The following is a 20,390-nucleotide window of genomic DNA, read 5'->3' as shown; positions in this document are numbered from 1 at the left end:
CTTTCAAAATTATCTGGTCTTTAATAATGTTAGCACAAAAACATTATAATACATTAAAAGTTGTGTTGGACCTTTGCCTAACTTACATTTTTTTAAATTAATTGTTTCAGAATGTTCAAAGAACAATCAAAATTAAAGCTGCAAGCAGCGATGAAAGGGCCCTCGCACCCGGGGCCACCGCCACCTGGTGGCCTCAGGAAAACAGCGAATAGTGGGCGACATGCATTTAAGCGGGTAAATATACAAAAAAAAATAGCAATGTTATTTTAATGTGCCACACTTCCTGTTTCCAGCAGGTGGCGCTTTGACTATAACTGAATATTGCCCTGTAGATGTCTTCAGGTCAGGACTCTTATCAAACATGTGAAGTTTGGAGCAGATCGGACAATGTATGCCCAAGTTACAACAACTTCCTGTTTCATGGCGTAACTCGTACAATGAAACTTTGTGTGGACACGCACTTTAGGGAAAACTCTAGATCTTCACAGTTTAACATCGCAAAGGCTTTTAGATTACACTGACCAAATATGATGTTGGTCTGATCAAATCTCCAGGAGGAGTTCGTTAAAGCACAACATCTGCAAATGGCAAAATTTGCAACAATTTTGCAAAGAGAATTGAAGATATCTCACTTCCTGTTGGTTTTCAGATTTCATACCAGAAGGCTTTTTGGTAGGTATTGGGCTGTTACATGTGTCTACTGAATTTCATACTTGTACGTGAAACGTAGTGGGAGGGGTGCTTCTTTGAAATTTTGTTGGTGGCACTATTGAGTCATTTTGCCAAGCCTAATTTTGAAACCCATATCAGATGTAAATTTTCACCATTTCTGACCCGTGTGCAAAGTTTCATGAGTTTTCGAGCATGTTTAGGCACTCAAAAATGCGATTAATTTCAGAGAAGAAGAATAATAGGCCAAGCAATTACAATAGTGTCCTCACATCATCGGTGCTCAGGCCCTAATGAACAATCCCATAATCTTTGAAGAATAATAGAATTGAATCCCTTAAAGGAACACAACGATTTTTTGGGACTTTAGCTTATTTGCCGTATCCCCCAGGGTTAGGCAAGTCTATACACACCATTCTCATCTCAATGCCATAACTCAGCACCCACCGCTAGCCTAGCTTAGCACAAAGACTGGAGGTAAATAGCTCCAGCTAGCCTAGCTTAGCACAAAGACTGGAGGTAAACGGCTTCAGATAGCCTAGCTTAGCACAAAGACTGGAGGTAAACGGCTTCAGCTAGCCTAGCTTAGCACAAAGACTGGAGGTAAATGGCTCCAGCTAGCCTAGCTTAGCACAAAGACTGGAGGTTTATGGCTTCAGCTAGCCAAGCTTAGCACAAAGACTGGAGGTATATGGCTCCAGCTAGCCTAGCTTAGCACAAAGACTGGAGGTAAACAGCTCCAGGTAGCCAACTGCTCAATAAGAGACAAAATAATGCTGTTGACTAAATGGCTGTCTTGGAAGTCCAGTGAACATTCAGAAATAAATTAATGTGACACATTTTTGTCAGCGGGGTGTCTCCATTACTCCCTGCTTGCTGACTAAAAACATCTCAAACAGCCTAACAACTTAAAAACTTTTATTTAACTCAAATAATGAAAAAGATAAAAGTAGTAAAACTCACTCACTCACAGACAGAGAAAGAAATGTTTGACAAGTTGTGCCGAAAGGCAAAATGTATTACATACTGTGTGTGGCCTTTATCACATTTAGGACCAAAGAACATTCAATAAATGAAATGTATCACATTTGACAGAAAAAAATATTACAAATAGAGGCTTTATTCCAAAAGTTATTAAAATGTCTGCCTTTTACAGTGAGAATAAAAAAGGACCATTACAAAAATTGTCTCACTACAGCCTTGAAGTAAAGGGGTTAGCTTACAGAGCCTTTATAATCATTCACAATCATTAATAATCCTCATGATCCATTACAAGCGTCCGGACTCATCCTCCTCATCACATTTACTGTTGGTTGAACTGTAAGTAAAATTTCTTTTTTTAGACCTGAAAAAAAAGAAGTATAATTATTTACAGTGCATCCCTGTGCAATATCACAATATCACACAAATGTCAAATCAGTAAAAATTGTATCAACTCTCAATAATTATATTATTTCTTATTTAAATAAAACATTATAATAATAATTGTAAAAGATAATATGAAAAAATAGGCTCCAAAGTAGAATCTGATATATAATTGAGTGCATCTATGATTTACACTGCATTAACATAGTTATGAGATGTTATAAAATAACAGCCCTGCATGCAAATATGTAGGAGGACACACCCACAAATAAGGGATGGCCAAATGGGACCATGCTGCAGTTCTCACTAAATAACATTTCATTTCATTTTAGTGGGTACCACAAAAGTCTGCATGTGTTTTTAGTAAATCGGGGCGGCATGTAAAGTACTGCTAATGCCACAGCAAACAGCAGGGGTCGCTGCTCTTATCTGACTTACCAAACTACTGTCTGCATGTGATTGATAGTCTCTGGTAAAGGAGATCCGAAACTCTCCGGAAGCAGAAGGCTGAGCAACCCGGAGAGAACATTCAGACTGCCGATTAAGATGTACGGCAAAGATCTGTTATAGCCTCCTGCAGCAAAACAACAAGAGACACTTTTTATAGCCATGTTTGAGAAATTATGGACAATACACACATTATATATTTTGATCTTTAACTCTTTCTTCACAAATTGTTACTGTTACAAATCTTTTAAAATATTACAGCATGTCCAGCTCAAAAAAAGCGAAGACGAAGATCTGTGCTTAAGCACAATTAAACTGGATATATATGGGGAGGATAGAGTGGGGAGCCAGGGCAGAGTGGGGAGCCAGGGTAGAGTGGGGAGCCAGGGCAGAGTGGGGAGCCAGGGTAGAGTGGGGAGCCAGGGTAGAGTGGGGAGCCAGGGCAGAGTGGGGAGCCAGGGTAGAGTGGGGAGCCAGGGCAGAGTGGGGAGCCAGGGTAGAGTGGGGAGCCAGGGTAGAGTGGTGGGGAGCCAGGGCAGAGTGGGGAGCCAGGGCAGAGTGGGGAGCCAGGGCAGAGTGGGGAGCCAGGGCAGAGTGGGGAGCCAGGGCAGAGTGGTGGGGAGCCAGGGTAGAGTGGGGAGCCAGGGCAGAGTGGGGAGCCAGGGCAGAGTGGTGGGGAGCCAGGGTAGAGTGGGGAGCCAGGGCAGAGTGGTGGGGAGCCAGGGTAGAGTGGGGAGCCAGGGCAGAGTGGGGAGCCAGGGCAGAGTGGTGGGGAGCCAGGGTAGAGTGGGGAGCCAGGGCAGAGTGGGGAGCCAGGGTAGAGTGGGGAGCCAGGGCAGAGTGGTGGGGAGCCAGGGTAGAGTGGGGAGCCAGGGCAGAGTGGGGAGCCAGGGCAGAGTGGGGAGCCAGGGTAGAGTGGGGAGCCAGGGCAGAGTGGTGGGGAGCCAGGGTAGAGTGGGGAGCCAGGGCAGAGTGGGGAGCCAGGGTAGAGTGGGGAGCCAGGGCAGAGTGGGGAGCCAGGGCAGAGTGGGGAGCCAGGGTAGAGTGGGGAGCCAGGGTAGAGTGGGGAGCCAGGGTAGAGTGGTGGGGAGCCAGGGTAGAGTGGGGAGCCAGGGCAGAGTGGGGAGCCAGGGCAGAGTGGGGAGCCAGGGTAGAGTGGGGAGCCAGGGCAGAGTGGGGAGCCAGGGCAGAGTGGGAAGCCAGGGCAGAGTGGGGAGCCAGGGCAGAGTGGGGAGCCAGGGTAGAGTGGGGAGCCAGGGTAGAGTGGGAAGCCAGGGCAGAGTGGGGAGCCAGGGTAGAGTGGGGAGCCAGGGCAGAGTGGGGAGCCAGGGTAGAGTGGGGAGCCAGGGTAGAGTGGGGAGCCAGGGCAGAGTGGGGAGCCAGGGCAGAGTGGGAAGCCAGGGCAGAGTGGGGAGCCAGGGTAGAGTGGGGAGCAAGGGTAGAGTGGGGAGCCAGGGCAGAGTGGGGAGCCAGGGCAGAGTGGGGAGCCAGGGTAGAGTGGGGAGCCAGGGTAGAGTGGGGAGCCAGGGCAGAGTGGGGAGCCAGGGCAGAGTGGGGAGCCAGGGTAGAGTGGGGAGCCAGGGTAGAGTGGTGGGGAGCCAGGGTAGAGTGGGGAGCCAGGGCAGAGTGGGGAGCCAGGGCAGAGTGGGGAGCCAGGGTCGAGTGGGGAGACAGGGTAGAGTGGGGAGCCAGGGCAGAGTGGGGAGCCAGGGCAGAGTGGTGGGGAGCCAGGGTAGAGTGGGGAGCCAGGGTAGAGTGGGGAGCCAGGGTAGAGTGGTGGGGAGCCAGGGTAGAGTGGGGAGCCAGGGCAGAGTGGGGAGCCAGGGCAGAGTGGGGAGCCAGGGTAGAGTGGGGAGCCAGGGCAGAGTGGGGAGCCAGGGCAGAGTGGGAAGCCAGGGCAGAGTGGGGAGCCAGGGCAGAGTGGGGAGCCAGGGTAGAGTGGGGAGCCAGGGTAGAGTGGGAAGCCAGGGCAGAGTGGGGAGCCAGGGCAGAGTGGGGAGCCAGGGCAGAGTGGTGGGGAGCCAGGGCAGAGTGGGGAGCCAGGGCAGAGTGGGGGGGAGCCAGGGTAGAGTGGGGAGCCAGGGTAGAGTGGTGGGGAGCCAGGGTAGAGTGGGGAGCCAGGGCAGAGTGGTGGGGAGCCAGGGCAGAGTGGGGAGCCAGGGTAGAGTGGGGAGCCAGGGCAGAGTGGGGAGCCAGGGCAGAGTGGTGGGGAGCCAGGGTAGAGTGGGGAGCCAGGGTAGAGTGGGGAGCCAGGGCAGAGTGGGGAGCCAGGGTAGAGTGGGGAGCCAGGGTAGAGTGGGGAGCCAGGGCAGAGTGGGGAGCCAGGGCAGAGTGGGGAGCCAGGGTAGAGTGGGGAGCCAGGGCAGAGTGGGGAGCCAGGGTAGAGTGGGGAGCCAGGGCAGAGTGGGGAGCCAGGGCAGAGTGGGGGGCCAGGGTAGAGTGGGGAGCCAGGGCAGAGTGGGGAGCCAGGGTAGAGTGGGGAGCCAGGGTAGAGTGGGGAGCCAGGGCAGAGTGGGGAGCCAGGGCAGAGTGGGGAGCCAGGGCAGAGTGGTGGGGAGCCAGGGCAGAGTGGGGAGCCAGGGCAGAGTGGGGAGCCAGGGCAGAGTGGTGGGGAGCCAGGGCAGAGTGGGGAGCCAGGGCAGAGTGGTGGGGAGCCAGGGCAGAGTGGGGAGCCAGGGCAGAGTGGGGAGCCAGGGCAGAGTGGTGAGCCAGGGTAGAGTGGGGAGCCAGGGCAGAGTGGGGAGCCAGGGTAGAGTGGGGAGCCAGGGTAGAGTGGGGAGCCAGGGTAGAGTGGGGAGCCAGGGCAGTGTGGGGAGCCAGGGCAGTGTGGGGAGCCAGGGTAGAGTGGGGAGCCAGGGTAGAGTGGGGAGCCAGGGCAGTGTGGGGAGCCAGGGCAGAGTGGGGAGCCAGGGCAGAGTGGGGAGCCAGGGCAGAGTGGGGAGCCAGGGCAGAGTGGAGGGGAGCCAGGGCAGAGTGGGGAGCCAGGGCAGAGTGGGGAGCCAGGGCAGAGTGGGGAGCCAGGGCAGAGTGGGGAGCCAGGGCAGAGTGGAGGGGAGCCAGGGCAGAGTGGGGAGCCAGGGCAGAGTGGGGAGCCAGGGCAGAGTGGGGAGCCAGGGTAGAGTGGGGAGCCAGGGCAGAGTGGGGGGAGCCAGGGTAGAGTGGGGAGCCAGGGCAGAGTGGGGAGCCAGGGCAGAGTGGTGGGGAGCCAGGGCAGAGTGGGGAGCCAGGGCAGAGTGGTGGGGAGCCAGGGTAGAGTGGGGAGCCAGGGTAGAGTGGTGGGGAGCCAGGGTAGAGTGGGGAGCCAGGGCAGAGTGGTGGGGAGCCAGGGCAGAGTGGGGAGCCAGGGCAGAGTGGGGAGCCAGGGCAGAGTGGTGGGGAGCCAGGGTAGAGTGGGGAGCCAGGGCAGAGTGGGGAGCCAGGGCAGAGTGGTGGGGAGCCAGGGCAGAGTGGGGAGCCAGGGCAGAGTGGGGAGCCAGGGCAGAGTGGTGGGGAGCCAGGGCAGAGTGGGGAGCCAGGGCAGAGTGGGGGGGAGCCAGGGTAGAGTGGGGAGCCAGGGCAGAGTGGGGAGCCAGGGCAGAGTGGGGAGCCAGGGTAGAGTGGGGAGCCAGGGCAGAGTGGGGAGCCAGGGTAGAGTGGTGGGGAGCCAGGGCAGAGTGGGGAGCCAGGGCAGAGTGGGGAGCCAGGGCAGAGTGGGGAGCCAGGGCAGAGTGGGGAGCAAGGGTAGAGTGGGGAGCCAGGGTAGAGTGGGGAGCCAGGGCAGAGTGGGGAGCCAGGGCAGAGTGGTGGGGAGCCAGGGTAGAGTGGGGAGCCAGGGTAGAGTGGGGAGCCAGGGCAGAGTGGGGAGCCAGGGTAGAGTGGGGAGCCAGGGTAGAGTGGGGAGCCAGGGCAGAGTGGGGAGCCAGGGCAGAGTGGGGAGCCAGGGTAGAGTGGGGAGCCAGGGCAGAGTGGGGAGCCAGGGTAGAGTGGGGAGCCAGGGCAGAGTGGGGAGCCAGGGCAGAGTGGGGAGCCAGGGCAGAGTGGGGAGCCAGGGTAGAGTGGGGAGCCAGGGCAGAGTGGGGAGCCAGGGTAGAGTGGGGAGCCAGGGTAGAGTGGGGAGCCAGGGCAGAGTGGGGAGCCAGGGCAGAGTGGGGAGCCAGGGCAGAGTGGGGAGCCAGGGCAGAGTGGTGGGGAGCCAGGGCAGAGTGGGGAGCCAGGGCAGAGTGGTGGGGAGCCAGGGCAGAGTGGGGAGCCAGGGCAGAGTGGGGAGCCAGGGCAGAGTGGTGAGCCAGGGTAGAGTGGGGAGCCAGGGCAGAGTGGGGAGCCAGGGTAGAGTGGGGAGCCAGGGTAGAGTGGGGAGCCAGGGTAGAGTGGGGAGCCAGGGCAGTGTGGGGAGCCAGGGCAGTGTGGGGAGCCAGGGTAGAGTGGGGAGCCAGGGTAGAGTGGGGAGCCAGGGCAGTGTGGGGAGCCAGGGCAGAGTGGGGAGCCAGGGCAGAGTGGGGAGCCAGGGCAGAGTGGGGAGCCAGGGCAGAGTGGAGGGGAGCCAGGGCAGAGTGGGGAGCCAGGGCAGAGTGGGGAGCCAGGGCAGAGTGGGGAGCCAGGGCAGAGTGGGGAGCCAGGGCAGAGTGGAGGGGAGCCAGGGCAGAGTGGAGGGGAGCCAGGGCAGAGTGGGGAGCCAGGGCAGAGTGGGGAGCCAGGGCAGAGTGGGGAGCCAGGGCAGAGTGGAGGGGAGCCAGGGCAGTGTGGGGAGCCAGGGCAGAGTGGGGAGCCAGGGCAGAGTGGGGAGCCAGGGCAGAGTGGGGAGCCAGGGCAGAGTGGAGGGGAGCCAGGGCAGAGTGGGGAGCCAGGGCAGAGTGGAGGGGAGTCAGGGCAGAGTGGGGAGCCAGGGTAGAGTGGGGAGCCAGGGCAGAGTGGGGAGCCAGGGTAGAGTGGGGAGCCAGGGCAGAGTGGTGGGGAGCCAGGGCAGAGTGGTGGGGAGCCAGGGCAGAGTGGGGAGCCAGGGCAGAGTGGAGGGGAGCCAGGGCAGAGTGGGGAGCCAGGGCAGAGTGGGGAGCCAGGGCGGATCAGGCACAACGGGGGGCCAGTGCAGAGAGGGGAGCGAGGGCGGAGCTGAGGAACACAATGGATGGTAGAGCCGACGAAGCTGGACACCACTATGTGGAGCCAGTGGGGCTGGAGACCACCATGGTAGAGAGAGAGAGAGAGAGAGATTCAAGTTTATTGTCATTACACATGTACAAGTACAATGCAACGAAATGAAGTTTGGAGCAAGCCTCCGAGCCACAGCTATTTAAAGCGCCGCAACACGCTCTCCAGAAATAAAGAAATGCAGATTGCTAAGCATACATGCAAACATTACATACATAGTACACACAGTACACGTGGTCACGTGATGGGATTTTTTGTTGGGAATAGTAAGGGAGATAGGAAGGAGGAAAGGGGAGGCAGACGGTTGGATGGGGGCAGGGATGGGGGTGAGGTGTGTATGATGCGAGTAAGAGTCTTGGGCAGGGAAGGTCCCGTCCGGGCAGGTGGGTTCTCCCGGAGTACGCTTCCTCAGTGAGAAAATCTTGTCAATCGCGCTGAGAGACCAGTTAATTAATTCCATTTCAGTATTTTCAGGAGTCCAGCAAGCAGGGAGTCAAGAAAAAAAGACAAAAAGATCAGCGCCAAAGCAGAGCGGGGAGCAGATAGAAGGCACGTCTGCTCTGTATGAGATCAGGAAGTGGAAGAGCCGGTGGAGTTTGGCACCAAGGTGGAGCAGAAAACTACGGGGGGTTAGGGGACCATGGTGGATCAGAGACAGGAAGCACACAAAAATCAAGGCAGCCTCCATGGGCATAACAGTGCCGACAGAGGACGCAGTGAGTTCAGGAATGGACTCTCTGGCAGTAGCAGAGCCGACAAAGGGCGCAGAGTTTAGAATCGTCTTCCTTTTGCCTTTGTCAGGGGGTCTTCAAGAGTTTTTAAACTACCATCTGTGTTTCGTCTACCTAACGTTATGGGATTATTTTTCTCCCTCTACATCATTTGTATAGACCAAATTGGCCCACAGATTGCCTGGGAAAGGTCCCAGTGTTCCCTAAGGCCAGTCCATACCCTTGTACAAATAAAATCCCTTAAAGCTGTATGTATAAAATATGGATCCTCTGACTCTTAGAGCGGGGATATGTCCTGAAATGAAATATGTAATGAATATGTCATGGGTTCCTTACTATGCTCGCCTCAGTGGACTCTTGTTACAGGAGGATTTAGGAGATGAGATAGAAAAGATTATGGAGACAAGAGTTTAATGACCTAAGTAGATGAAGTATGGTGCAGAGATGCTGCCCACTCTGGACGCCATGGAGCAGGTTCCTAAAGCCGTGTTCCTCAGAACGGTGGGGTAAAGCTCTGCAGTCGCTGGGTACACGATTGAAAACGCTGCTGACAGACCAAACTTTCCCAGCATCACCAGAGAAATGGTAACAGAACTCATATCTACAGGTTAAAAGAGACAAAACATAACATCCAAAGTTGACCAAATACTGCAAAAATTGTGTCTCGTTTTCCAGTAAAAATATATAAACATTCTTAAATCAAGATACATTTACTGGAGAAGCAAAATGGCTTCAGTTTAATGTCATGTCAGCTACTATGGCTATCTTCATGGTGAGGGATAAATAAAATAATAAATAAAAAATATAAAATAAAAAGGTAAATAAAAACTTTTTTATAAGCGGTTGTTAAAGTTTTCCCAGTAAATGTATCTTGATTTAAACATTTTTAGATATTTGCACTAGAAAACAAGTGCAAGAGGCGTTGCAGGGGTTTCAACACAGCATAAGGGTTAAACCCACTCAAAAGTGAACACTTAGGCCCCCCCGATCAGACAGAACGCGTCTCTCAGGTTTGAAAACACGAGGTGCCTTGTAGAGATGCGCGGATGGGCAATTATTTCATCCGCAACCGCATCACAAAACTCATCATCCGTCCGCCATCCATCCGCACCAACGTTTTTGACCAATTTGCAAAACTGAACCCGCCCGCCATCCGCTGATTGGGCGATGCAAGGCGCTGCTGATGACAGCCGCGAGACTAGAAAGCTCTCAGAATATCAGCAGTGAACTCCGTCTCCGATCGGCGCACAGGGACAAAAATAAATAAATTGCCTAATTTAAACGCACTGTACTGTACAATATTTTCATTGTAGCCTAATAGAAAACGCATTTTGGCACATAATTTCAACATGCTGCTATTTAGCCTACTACTAAATGCCTATTTCACTTTTGAGGTTCACTCACACGTTTGAGGTTTAGCAGCACACTTGTGATGCACCATGTTACAGTTACCCGTCTTGTGGCTGTCATGAACATACATTTCTTCGCACGTTTTGCAAATTATAGCCTGCACTGGTGTCATCCTGATTTACCACTTTAAAAAAACTTATTCCAGGCAACACATTTCTGACCTTCTATTTCCTTTGTTTTTAATTTTCCTTTTTTGAGTTTGTCACGTACCTCCTTCACCGGCGTTGCCATCTCTGATAATAACAAGCAGTCGATCTGCATAGACTCAACTAGCCATATTACTGCCTGATGAAAATGTGACTATTTCAAAGTGTGCTCGATTTTTTTGGATGTAGGTATAGTCAGATAACAATATTTAACAATGTACACATATATTTTCAATATGATTGGTTCAACCGCCCGCCACCCGCCCGAATTTAATTAAAATATAATTTTTCGTCACGTCATCCGCCCGATCCGCGGTTTATCCATGGAGTCCGCGGCTGTAACCGCCAACCGCGCATCTCTAGTGCCTTGTCAGTCTTATTCAAGGTAACTGTCACCACAATGGAAAGCCCACCTTTCCATTCATTCGATTGGACAATGGAGAACAACATGAATGATGTTGGGCACTTTTCTGCTCAGAGTTGATTTTTTTTCAACTTCAGGTGCTCAGAGCGCTCCTACAAAAACACGAGACGCAGCAGGCGGTTAAAACTCGAGGCACCCGGGGCGCATAAACAGTGCGCAAAATGCTCACTGCCAATCGAAAACTGTTTAAAAACGATGCCTCTAACAGCAAAAAACGCTTTCTGTCTGATCAGGGCCTAAACCTTCTATTCACTATTTCTGCTGAAACATATCTTTTAATGAATATCGTTCATACCACATTACAGTTAAATTTCTCACGTTGTGGTATGAGGTGTATGAAGAGAAGAAGCAGTCCTCCTAATGACAGGGTGGAAGACAAGCAGAGTCGGCGTGGCAAACGGCGGAGCATCAGCCAGGCTATGATGAGCGCAGGCACTTCCACCATTGCTGACAGGAAGCAGTTCAGGAAGATGTTCCCATGTAGACTGGACGTGTTCAGAGACAAGGCACAGTATCCAACTGAAACAGACGACCTAACAGAAGACAGTCAGCAAGTGAGCGGATACTGCTTTTATATAAAATGTTGTGGTTTTTAGTATTTGTTTCACACATGACTAATAACCTAGATTGGGTAAACCCAGTCTGATCTGCCGGCGATTTGATTTCGCCCTGCAACTCAGTCTGGAAACCTTTACATTCATTTCTACTGTTTCTGTTACACTTTTGCGGGAACCAATCACAGACTGGCTTATCCACCTGGCGCGCTATTGGCGAGTTTAACACGATGGCGGATAGAGAAGCAATGGGTCGTTGCCCGTTGATCACGCCTCTTGTGGTCTGATTGGTTGAAGGACTATCCAATTGCATACAGTCATTTAATTTATGCTCGTTTATCATGCCTCTTGTGCAGTAGAAAATACAGAGCGGACTCCCCAGACCAATGTTCAATCTTAAATTGAGCTTGGTCTGGTGATAGCCAGACAACTAATAACCAACTCATAAGCAAAATAATGCTGATCATACAAAAGTCAGCTCAAACATATCAGTCTTACAACAAAAACAAATTCTTCTTATTCAAATACAAAACACACTGGGGCCAAGAGTCTGAGACCACATCAAAATCTGGGATTCAAAATCTAAATCAGTTTGAACCCAGTAATAAAGTTTTAGGAATCTGAACATTAAAACAATAAAATGCTATAATTTATGTTTCGGCCGTATTTCTACTATTAATCGTCTGTACAGATGCTCTGCTGGAGAACACGAGCATCAGCTTTTGTTCATGTTCCTCCAGGCCTGCAGAAATGAGAAACAGCAAATGCTGAGATATTCACAAAGTCAAGCTATTCACATAATTTTGAACTCTGCATTCACGTTCGTATGTTCAAAAAAAAGGGTTTTTGTATGCATATTGCGCAGTCAATTGTTTTATTCGTGATGATAATGTAATGAAACATGCCAATGTCATGGTTTGTTCTGGGTTTGTTTTATGTTTCATGTCTTTTATTTTGTAACCAGATTCCTGGTTCTTGTCATGAGACCTTCTTGCCCTCATGTGATAATGTCTTGTGCTTCCCTTGTCTTATGTGTCATAAAATACATTCCATTCGACCGTAAGTGGACTTCATAGTGGACTTCAGAGGGTATTCCGCCATCTCGAAGTGAGATTCCAATCCAAAGGGAGCGAACATGTTCAGTTCGAAGGGCACTGCGAACGGCGTAGGGAAGAAGGGAACATCGATACATCACTTCACAGGAAGTGGAGAGTGAAAAACACCCAACTGTCATTGCGCGTCGCATCACCTGTCAGAGCCGTGGGAAGAGTTTTTAAACAGCTCTGCGATGGAGGAGTTTATAGCATTCGAATATTCATAGTTACAAACTAGAGTATTTATGAATGCGCATATTATATTTTATGAATATGTAAACAAATTAAAAGTGTTGAGAAGTAGCTGAAGGCTGTCATTTTTTTATATTTACTTTATTTAACCCAGGAATATTTACTTCACAGCTGCGCTTGGGAAAGAAAGTGCACGAGATGAGACCGCTACAAAGACCATTGATTAAGAATAGCCTACATTTATACATATTTAATCAAATCACAATGTATTTTCATATTGAATGACAGGTGCCACTTCAAATGTGTTCATAGTCAATACAACTTAACTAATAAAACTACTGTTTTGATTATATTTTTTAGATACATACTGTGTGTTTTGTAAATGTATATACTTATTATATGGTTTTAAATTTGAAAGTTAAGTAAATTACAATATTAATTTATGTTTTACCATAATCTGCGCAACCCCGTCTTTGCCTTTCTTTGATGACGTTGCAGGGCGTTCCAAATGAGCGATTATTGTCAGCGAAGTCCACTTCAATTGATATACCCTGCTCAGGGAGTAGGGAGCAGTGAACAGTGCGTAGGGACCCTGTCGAATGGAACGCACACATATTCTGATTAGTTCTGTTTCCGGTATCTTGTTCTCATTGGTTGTTTTGGTCATGTGATCCCAATAGTCCTGTATTTAAGCCCTTTTGTTTACCATGTTCCCATGTTTGCACTGGAAACCGAGGTGAAGCCGGTTGGACTGAGAACCAGGGCGGAGCGGGGGTAAGAAGGAGCCGAAGGTGGAGGCAGGCAGATGTCTGACCAAGGTCAAGCCAGTGGGACGAGGAAACCCGGTGGAGTCGTAAGGCTTTGCGGAGGAGTCAAGGGAGGGAGTAGCCAAGGTGGAGCCAACAGGCCGTGGTGGAGTGATGGGTACTGAGACTGGAGGGAGAAAACGTATTGGGAGAGCAGCCTTATCCCCGACAGCTTTACCGGCTTCCGGACATTACGAACGGACAGGGACGCCGAATCGAGTGGTGGGCTTATTCTGCTCGTCAATGACAAGTGGTTTAACCCTAATCCTGTTACTATCACAGAACAGATATGCAATAAAAACATGAACCCTTTGCGGTCAGTTTAAGACACGATTTCCTGCCAAGGAAGTTCACAGTGGTGATCGCCATTGTTGTTTATATTCCTCCGTCTGCCAATGCGGAAGTGACCTGTGACATAGGGCATCTTCCTTTCTGGTGATTATAACCATGTCTCTCTCTCTCTAAGACTCTGCTGACGATCTAACAGGTTCTTTAATAGATACACACCTGGACTCTCTGGATGCATCTGTGAAGTTCACATTTGTTTTAACTTCAATATGATCCAGCCTCGATTGCTGTGTGAGAAGATGAGGAGAATGCAGGTGGATTCATCATTGGTCCTGTGGTGTATGAGCTATCTATCCTGCAGACCACAGTATGTGCGTCTACAGAATAGTGTCTCAATACTATCCTGAATAATACGGGGGTGCCACAAGGAACCGTTCTGGCCCCATTCCTATTTACCATCTACATGGTGGACTTCCAGTACAATACTGACAGCTGCTTCCTCCAGAAATTTGCAGATGATACAGTGGTTGTCTGCCTAATTAAGGGAGGTAAGGAGGAGGAGTACAGGAGAACAATTCAGGACTTTGGGGGCTGGAGTGACCACAACCATCTCCACCTTAACGTTGTGGATATTAGGAGGAAGAGGACACTATTCATTCCAATCAATGCTGTGCCTTCTATATGGGATCTGACAGGAATAGTGCAACACACTTATGTGAGTAAAACATGTTTTTTATATGTGATAGTATTGCATTGTTACAGATCGTTTGATATCTACTGATTATGTGTACGTGTCTAACCAGTCACAGAAGGGTCCAACTATGAAGGATGTAGCTTGTCAAACAGGAAAGACACAATTAATTCTGATCACCATCTGGGCATTGAGGTGGAGATGGTCTCCAGGCACAAATACCTTGGTGTGTAGCTTGACAACAAGCTGGACTGGAAGAGCCACATGGAGACGTGTACGAGAAGGGTCAAAGCCGACTTTATTTCTCAAGGTGGCTGAGGTCATTCAACGTGTGCAGCATCTACCAGACAGTGGTTCTTTGCTGTGGCATGCTTGGAAGAGGGTGCCCATATGGGAGAAGGGTTCAAGTAGAGATCGATAATGAACAATCCCTCACATCCACTCCACGCCCTAGGGGCTTTCCTTCCAGCCATCATACTCCACTAACCCTCTCTCGTCGATACACAACGTAGCGGGCTCACACATCTGTTCAGACACTCATATCTCCATCGTGCCAGTCATCGGTGGTGGATGGCTGGTCTCTGGATGTGGAGTGGGTCGTTGCTCCCCAGCATCCACTCCACGAATGCGGCAAAGTTTTCCCAGGGACTGTCCGCTGGAATGCATGCCTGGCTAGTCCTGGTAGTGCGTCTGGCACACAAAATGGAGGAAGTCCTGTGTGTGTTCTTCCAGCAGACGGTCTCCCTGTTCCAGGCAGAGAAGTTGGACGGCTGGTAGATCCATTGAGGGAAAATCCAAAAAAGAAAAGTGGGAAAAACAACAGTAAAACTTGTCGTCTGTCACGAGTGGCTGGATATAAGTAACTCAGGTTGACGAGGGGATCAAGAAAGTGTCTATAATAAAATCAACTCACTAGAGCTGTATGATTAATAGTTAAAAGTTTGCCTAAATGACCACGATTCTGCAATGTCTTTTATGCATGTTCCGCATCGCAAGTGTCAGCGGAGCGTGAACAGAGCGTATTTTGCCGCTGCCCATGTTAATGAATGACGGGTCTCCACTTCATGCTTGTGCATGAGCATAAAGCTCAACTTCCATAGGAATTAATCGAAAACGCTTTCTCCGCTCCATGTCAGTGGTCACACATCGGCTATCACGCTTCCGATGTGATGTCTCATTCATTGATATGGGCAATGACAAAACACATGCTGCTCACGCTCCGCTGACGCTTGCATTGTGAAACTGTTTAAAACAAAGACTTTGGTTAATCTTTGAAAGTACGATCATCACACTGCAACATTCAAATCCGCGTTCACGCCGTCATGTAAATGTACAGTATGAAGCAGCCTCACAAACAAAGCGTCTTTTCAACCACACGCCAGGAGGTGGCGACAAGTGAGTGTTTAAAAAAAGTGTTTGTCATTGAATTATTCATTTAAAAGATTCATTCACAAACGCCGATTCATCCAATAATCATACAAGTCTTGATGAATGAGACATTGACTCCATTCAAATTATTATTATATTTTGTTCAAATTAATATAGCCTATCTTTTAACCCTTGTACGGTCTTCGTTTGGGAATTACACTCAGGGTCTTTGGGGTCTCCACAGACCCCAGGCAACAAAATGTAATTTTGTAACAAAACAATTGTTTTTTTTTTAGAACAAATGTAATTTTACTCTGTTTATTAATGTTTTTACTCAACATCTGTGCAGGTTTTGGAGTATTTATAATAATTTTTACATTTATATAAAATTCTAATTTCTAACTTTCAATCGTGGGGATAACATGGATAATTTGACATGGTTTAGTGTAAGATATTTTCCCATATTTTGGAAAATACAGTAAAAAAAAAACTATTACCTATGTGCTATTTGACTGACTGAAAGACATCTTTTCTTTCATCTGAAGTATTTTTCAGTTGGATTCATATCTAAATGTTATGAAATCACAATTATAACAATTAAAATTCATTAATTTTAGCTTTTTTTGTACTGAATTTTTTTTTCCCAATGATGTTACATTACGATTACAAGAGAAAAGTTGGAGTCTTTAGATTCTATCATTTATTTCAAACATCTGATTTTCTTATAATTCTTCAAATTTAATCTACACTTCAGTTACAAACTGTAACAGAACAATAATTAACAGAAATTAACAGTTATATTACATATTGAGTAAAAAATACACAACATGAACATCAAAATGCAAAGAACTGAACAGTAATAACAAATGTATTCCTGTGTGTGTGTGTGAGCACGATCATTTTGCATTGTGGATGTTTTATGCATTGTTGGAAGTATATATGCATTTCTGTATGCGTGTTCTGGGTTGTTTCGGTTTTTGAGGATGAATTTTATCCATTTTCTAAGCGGGGTCTCTAGACCCTGAGTGTGAATTTTTTTGACATACAAACATAAAAACAGATATCAATCCAATTATCTTTTTATTTGTAGATCTAGAGAGTGTTGACAACCGTACAAAGTCTCATGCCATTTGGACAAAGGGAACATTTTTTTTAAATTTGAGCAAATGTCCTTTGGGGTCAGTAAAGACCCCGAATACCGGAGAAGGGTTAAATAGACTAAAGCAGAACCTCTAGTTTCCATGTTATTTTGTTAAGTTATCTGATGTTTTTTGTTCTTCAGAATAGTGTGAGAATCGCAGGAAAAAGGCAGGAAAATCTCAGGGAATAACAGGAGAAATCCACCACTACGCAAAAACGAGACAAGACCTGAACTGAGACCGAGACAAAGAACTGAACAGAACAGGCAGTCTAAGAACAGAAGCAATACACACTGAACAAAACATAACCCTGAGAAACCAAGTTTAGTGTTTTGTTCTTCCCTCATATTTAAAATATTAAAAAAGAAAAATCCTCAGTTTAATCGGAATTGTAGGGTCATTAAAAACGGCACCTTCTAGGGTTTCCATCACGGGATCATTTTATGGATTTATTTATTTATTTTTATTAATTATTTACTTTGATTACATTTTAAACATAATTTATCACTAGATAGAATTTGAAATAACCTGTAAAGCATGAAAGTATTACACAATCATTTAAATGTAAGTTTCTCCTTTTTGTTATAAAGCATTCGTTAAGAGACTAGTGGTCTCTGGCGTCTGGAGCCCAGTGTATAGCGTAATGCCTATATGTAAAAACAGCTATGGATATACAGATGTGCAGTTTGACTGAATAACCAAACACAAATCTGTACGATGTAACAGGGTAAATTAATCAGATAAAAGCTGCGTCCGAAATCGCATACTCTCTTGAGTGGGTAGTTATTTTCAATAAGTACTTACTTTGCGGCTGCTAAAAAGTACATTCTATATAGTACAAATGTGTGTAGTATGAATTAAATCTGTATGTACTACATCTGCCATGTTCACTGCCACCCATAAATCCTCTCCTGTGGCCTCATGGGATAGTAAAGTGTCCATCGTATGCACATTTCAAAATCTCGCTGGACGACGTAGGTCATCCGAATACTTTTACCAAGAGTACTGTGAATTCAGACATACTACTCACACTTGTCGCATACTGTTTTTTGCCCACTATATAGGAAGGAAGATCATGGTTTTGGAAGCAGCCCATGTCTATCTTGAGTATATGTAAGCGTTCTCACCAGACCAGGGACAGCAGGACAGTAATGCAGCGGATGTTGGTGGACTTCACCAGGTCAAAGAGACTGTAGGTCTTCAAACGTCCAGCACTTTCCCTAGACTGCAGCGCACGTGTCACAACAAGCATGTCTTGTTACACAGCACTGTCAAAACACTGCACACAGTGTGAGCAAAAGACCATCTGATATCCACAGCTAAAACAATATGAAGCATTCATATGAAGACGTTTGAAACGACAAAGCAAGATCTGTCTCTACTTCCGTTTCATTGTAACTTATAATGAAATGTGTTCCAAAATACACTGTTGTTGTTGTTTTCAATTCCCTGCACATTTATGTTTTCATGGAGTTAAGCATGTAAATAAAAACAAAAACATGTTTAATGTTGTGCAAGTATCATAAGAGAGTGTGTGGTTTATTGGCATGTAATTCTCCTCCCTTAGGGAACTCTGGCTTAATCATACACCTGAACTAGATTAGTGATTATGATTACTTGAGCATCTGAACTCTGGGTTATGAACTTTGGACTTGTGGTCTTTGGAGTTGTGGAATAACTGATATTATGGTAGATGCAATTATAATGAGGGTTACAGTAAATACTGTTGCTGGGTAGCATCCTCTGATCATAATTAAGAAATTGATTGAAACCCAGTATAATATTGAAGCCAATGCACTGTTATATCAGTAAGTCAATGCATTCAAATGTTTCCATACTAAGTAGAAATTGCCAGTTTAATGCGTGTTACTATGACTGCATATGTTTATATGCCTCGTCTTACTTGTGTCACAGTTATATGACATTGCATCTCAAAGTTAGTCTGCTATTGATCTATCTAAGCCAGTGGTTAGGGTTAGGTTTGATTCGCTGCTGTCCCCACTCAGATGGGCCAGCTTGACCAGAACAAATCCATACCATCTGCATCTTCATTATTATCAGACTGAAGTTGTGTTTGTGTGCCTGTCCAACATCTTATTCAGTCAGTGAGTAAGTAATTAACTCTGTTACAGTGTATACATACGTGCCGTCATAAAAGCTTATATTGCACAAACTGTGCTGGTAACTAAGGCTTGTAGTGCATTTGTGACATGCAGTAAAAATACTGTAAGTTCAGCAGCAAACTCTTCTCACAGCTGCGCTTCTGCTACACCACACAGCAGAGAAATTATAACTAACTTAACATTGTTATCTACACAAATCCACGTGGCACATGTACAGCAAGTGTGAGATTATAACATGAACTGAATGCACTGAACTATTTCAACTCCTTGTTATATGACCCCTCTAGTAGTAAATCAATTTAGACTGAGTTCAACAGAAAATAAAAGGGGTTGAAGAGCTTTCATCATATGAGGAGATAAATGAGACTGTTTAAAAAGCACAAGCCGATCTGGATTTCACCTGTTGCTGGGGAAAAATGACATCAGGGGCCTTAACCCCGTTCATCTTGGCAGCCTTTCTCAGAATGGCCTCGGCCTCCTCAACCCTCCCCTGAGACAGCAGCCATCGCGGAGACTCTGGAATAAACCTGCAAACAGCAACAGATCCTTCATTATCCTCATTTAATGCAGCAAAATGAAATTGAAATGAAATTCAATAAGGGTCCTATTATTTGTACGTTTATCTTTCTTTAGTGTGTTTGAGCATGGAAAAGTTAAGCAAAGCAGAGAACGTATAGGCACATTTTATGGATGGAGTGTGGATTTCTTTATTTGTGTTATTATTGATGTGCGCAGGAGCTCTATTTTTGAGTCCTAATAAAAGAAACGGAGAAACTCGCTGACCTTTTTAATCTGTGAACCAGTTTACAGTGGTGCCTGAAACCCAGGAGAAGTTGGCACGCCGCCATACAGTTAGCACAACAAATGCCGCTTGTAGAACTGGTGAAGTCACTCGCCGGTCTCCACCAGACGCAACATCAAGCCCACATGGACCCCAGACTGGAGCAGGAGGATTGTTTCCATCTGTTGGTCCAAGGGCAGGAGGAGGACCAGCGGGTCATCCGGAGCTTGCTTGGCCAGAAGGTCACCCCAGGCGCAGAACCCACCATCTCCCACGTGCCGCTGGTAAAAATCTGGTCCACAGAACAACCCGGAGGTGTTTTTGGACCTGTTTGAAAAGACAGCAGAGGCATGTGGGTGGGCATGAGGGCGTCCCCAGTGCGCCTGATCCCGCTAATGTACGGGTTGCCTGGCGGTGATGGAGCAGTTCATTATGTGTCTGCCATGCAGGACGGCCAAGTGTGTCCAGTGCCACTGCACGACATCGCTAAATCGGGCCATCCAGCTTGTGGACCACCCTTTGGTGGTGTGCCCAGAGTTGGCGAGGCCCTTTCGGCTCATTCTCTCAGCATTTCTCCCCCTGTTCCTTTTTATTCCCCTGTGTCTCGTCATGTCCCCATTCCCAGGACACGGAGCGACGTGCCCCATCGACAGCCACCGCGGAGAAGAGGCAGCATAGCCTCAGAGTTTACCCCAGGTTCCAGACATGGAACGTGAAGGGGTGTGTCAGAGAGAACAGGTGCTGGCACGTTTCCTTCATTCCTCCCATCTCCGTCAGTCGCTTGGCCAACTTTCTGTCACTGGGGAGGCCTGGGGCAGCCTGCTGAAGATGCAGGGACCTGGGTCATTTCCAGGACAGGTGTCCAGTCATGAAGGTGAGGACTTTGATTCGGATCCCGACTCTTTGTACAGATGCCTCTTGGGCGATAGGGCTAGGGAGGGGAGAGGACATTGCCCAAGCTGGGGACGCTGTTGCGGGACCGTCACAGACTGACTCGGGGGGCAAAATTCAGTATGTCCTGGACATCCGAGCAAAACT

General features: G+C 48.1%; 1 protein-coding gene across 1 annotated transcript in view; it reads right to left on the bottom strand.

The window, feature by feature from the left end:
• Positions 1-1,571: 1,571 nt before the first annotated feature.
• The window catches only part of LOC307136882 (solute carrier family 22 member 4-like), a 36,296-nt gene continuing 17,477 nt past the window's right edge, over positions 1,572-20,390 (bottom strand). The window contains exons 5-10 of the mRNA XM_079834215.1: positions 18,972-19,098; positions 17,576-17,673; positions 10,635-10,849; positions 8,755-8,937; positions 2,473-2,608; positions 1,572-2,014 (exon numbers count right to left, since the gene is read on the bottom strand). Of these exons, the coding sequence (XP_079690341.1) occupies positions 1,939-2,014; positions 2,473-2,608; positions 8,755-8,937; positions 10,635-10,849; positions 17,576-17,673; positions 18,972-19,098 (835 nt within the window). The 3' untranslated portion in view covers positions 1,572-1,938. The remainder of the gene's footprint in view (positions 2,015-2,472; positions 2,609-8,754; positions 8,938-10,634; positions 10,850-17,575; positions 17,674-18,971; positions 19,099-20,390) is intronic.

This window comes from Gobio gobio, assembly GCF_949357685.1.
Source record: "Gobio gobio genome assembly, chromosome: 14".
Classification (NCBI taxonomy): domain Eukaryota; kingdom Metazoa; phylum Chordata; class Actinopteri; order Cypriniformes; family Gobionidae; genus Gobio; species Gobio gobio.
Note: the sequence above shows the minus strand (reverse complement) of the source record. Positions and strands in the feature narration are given on the sequence as shown.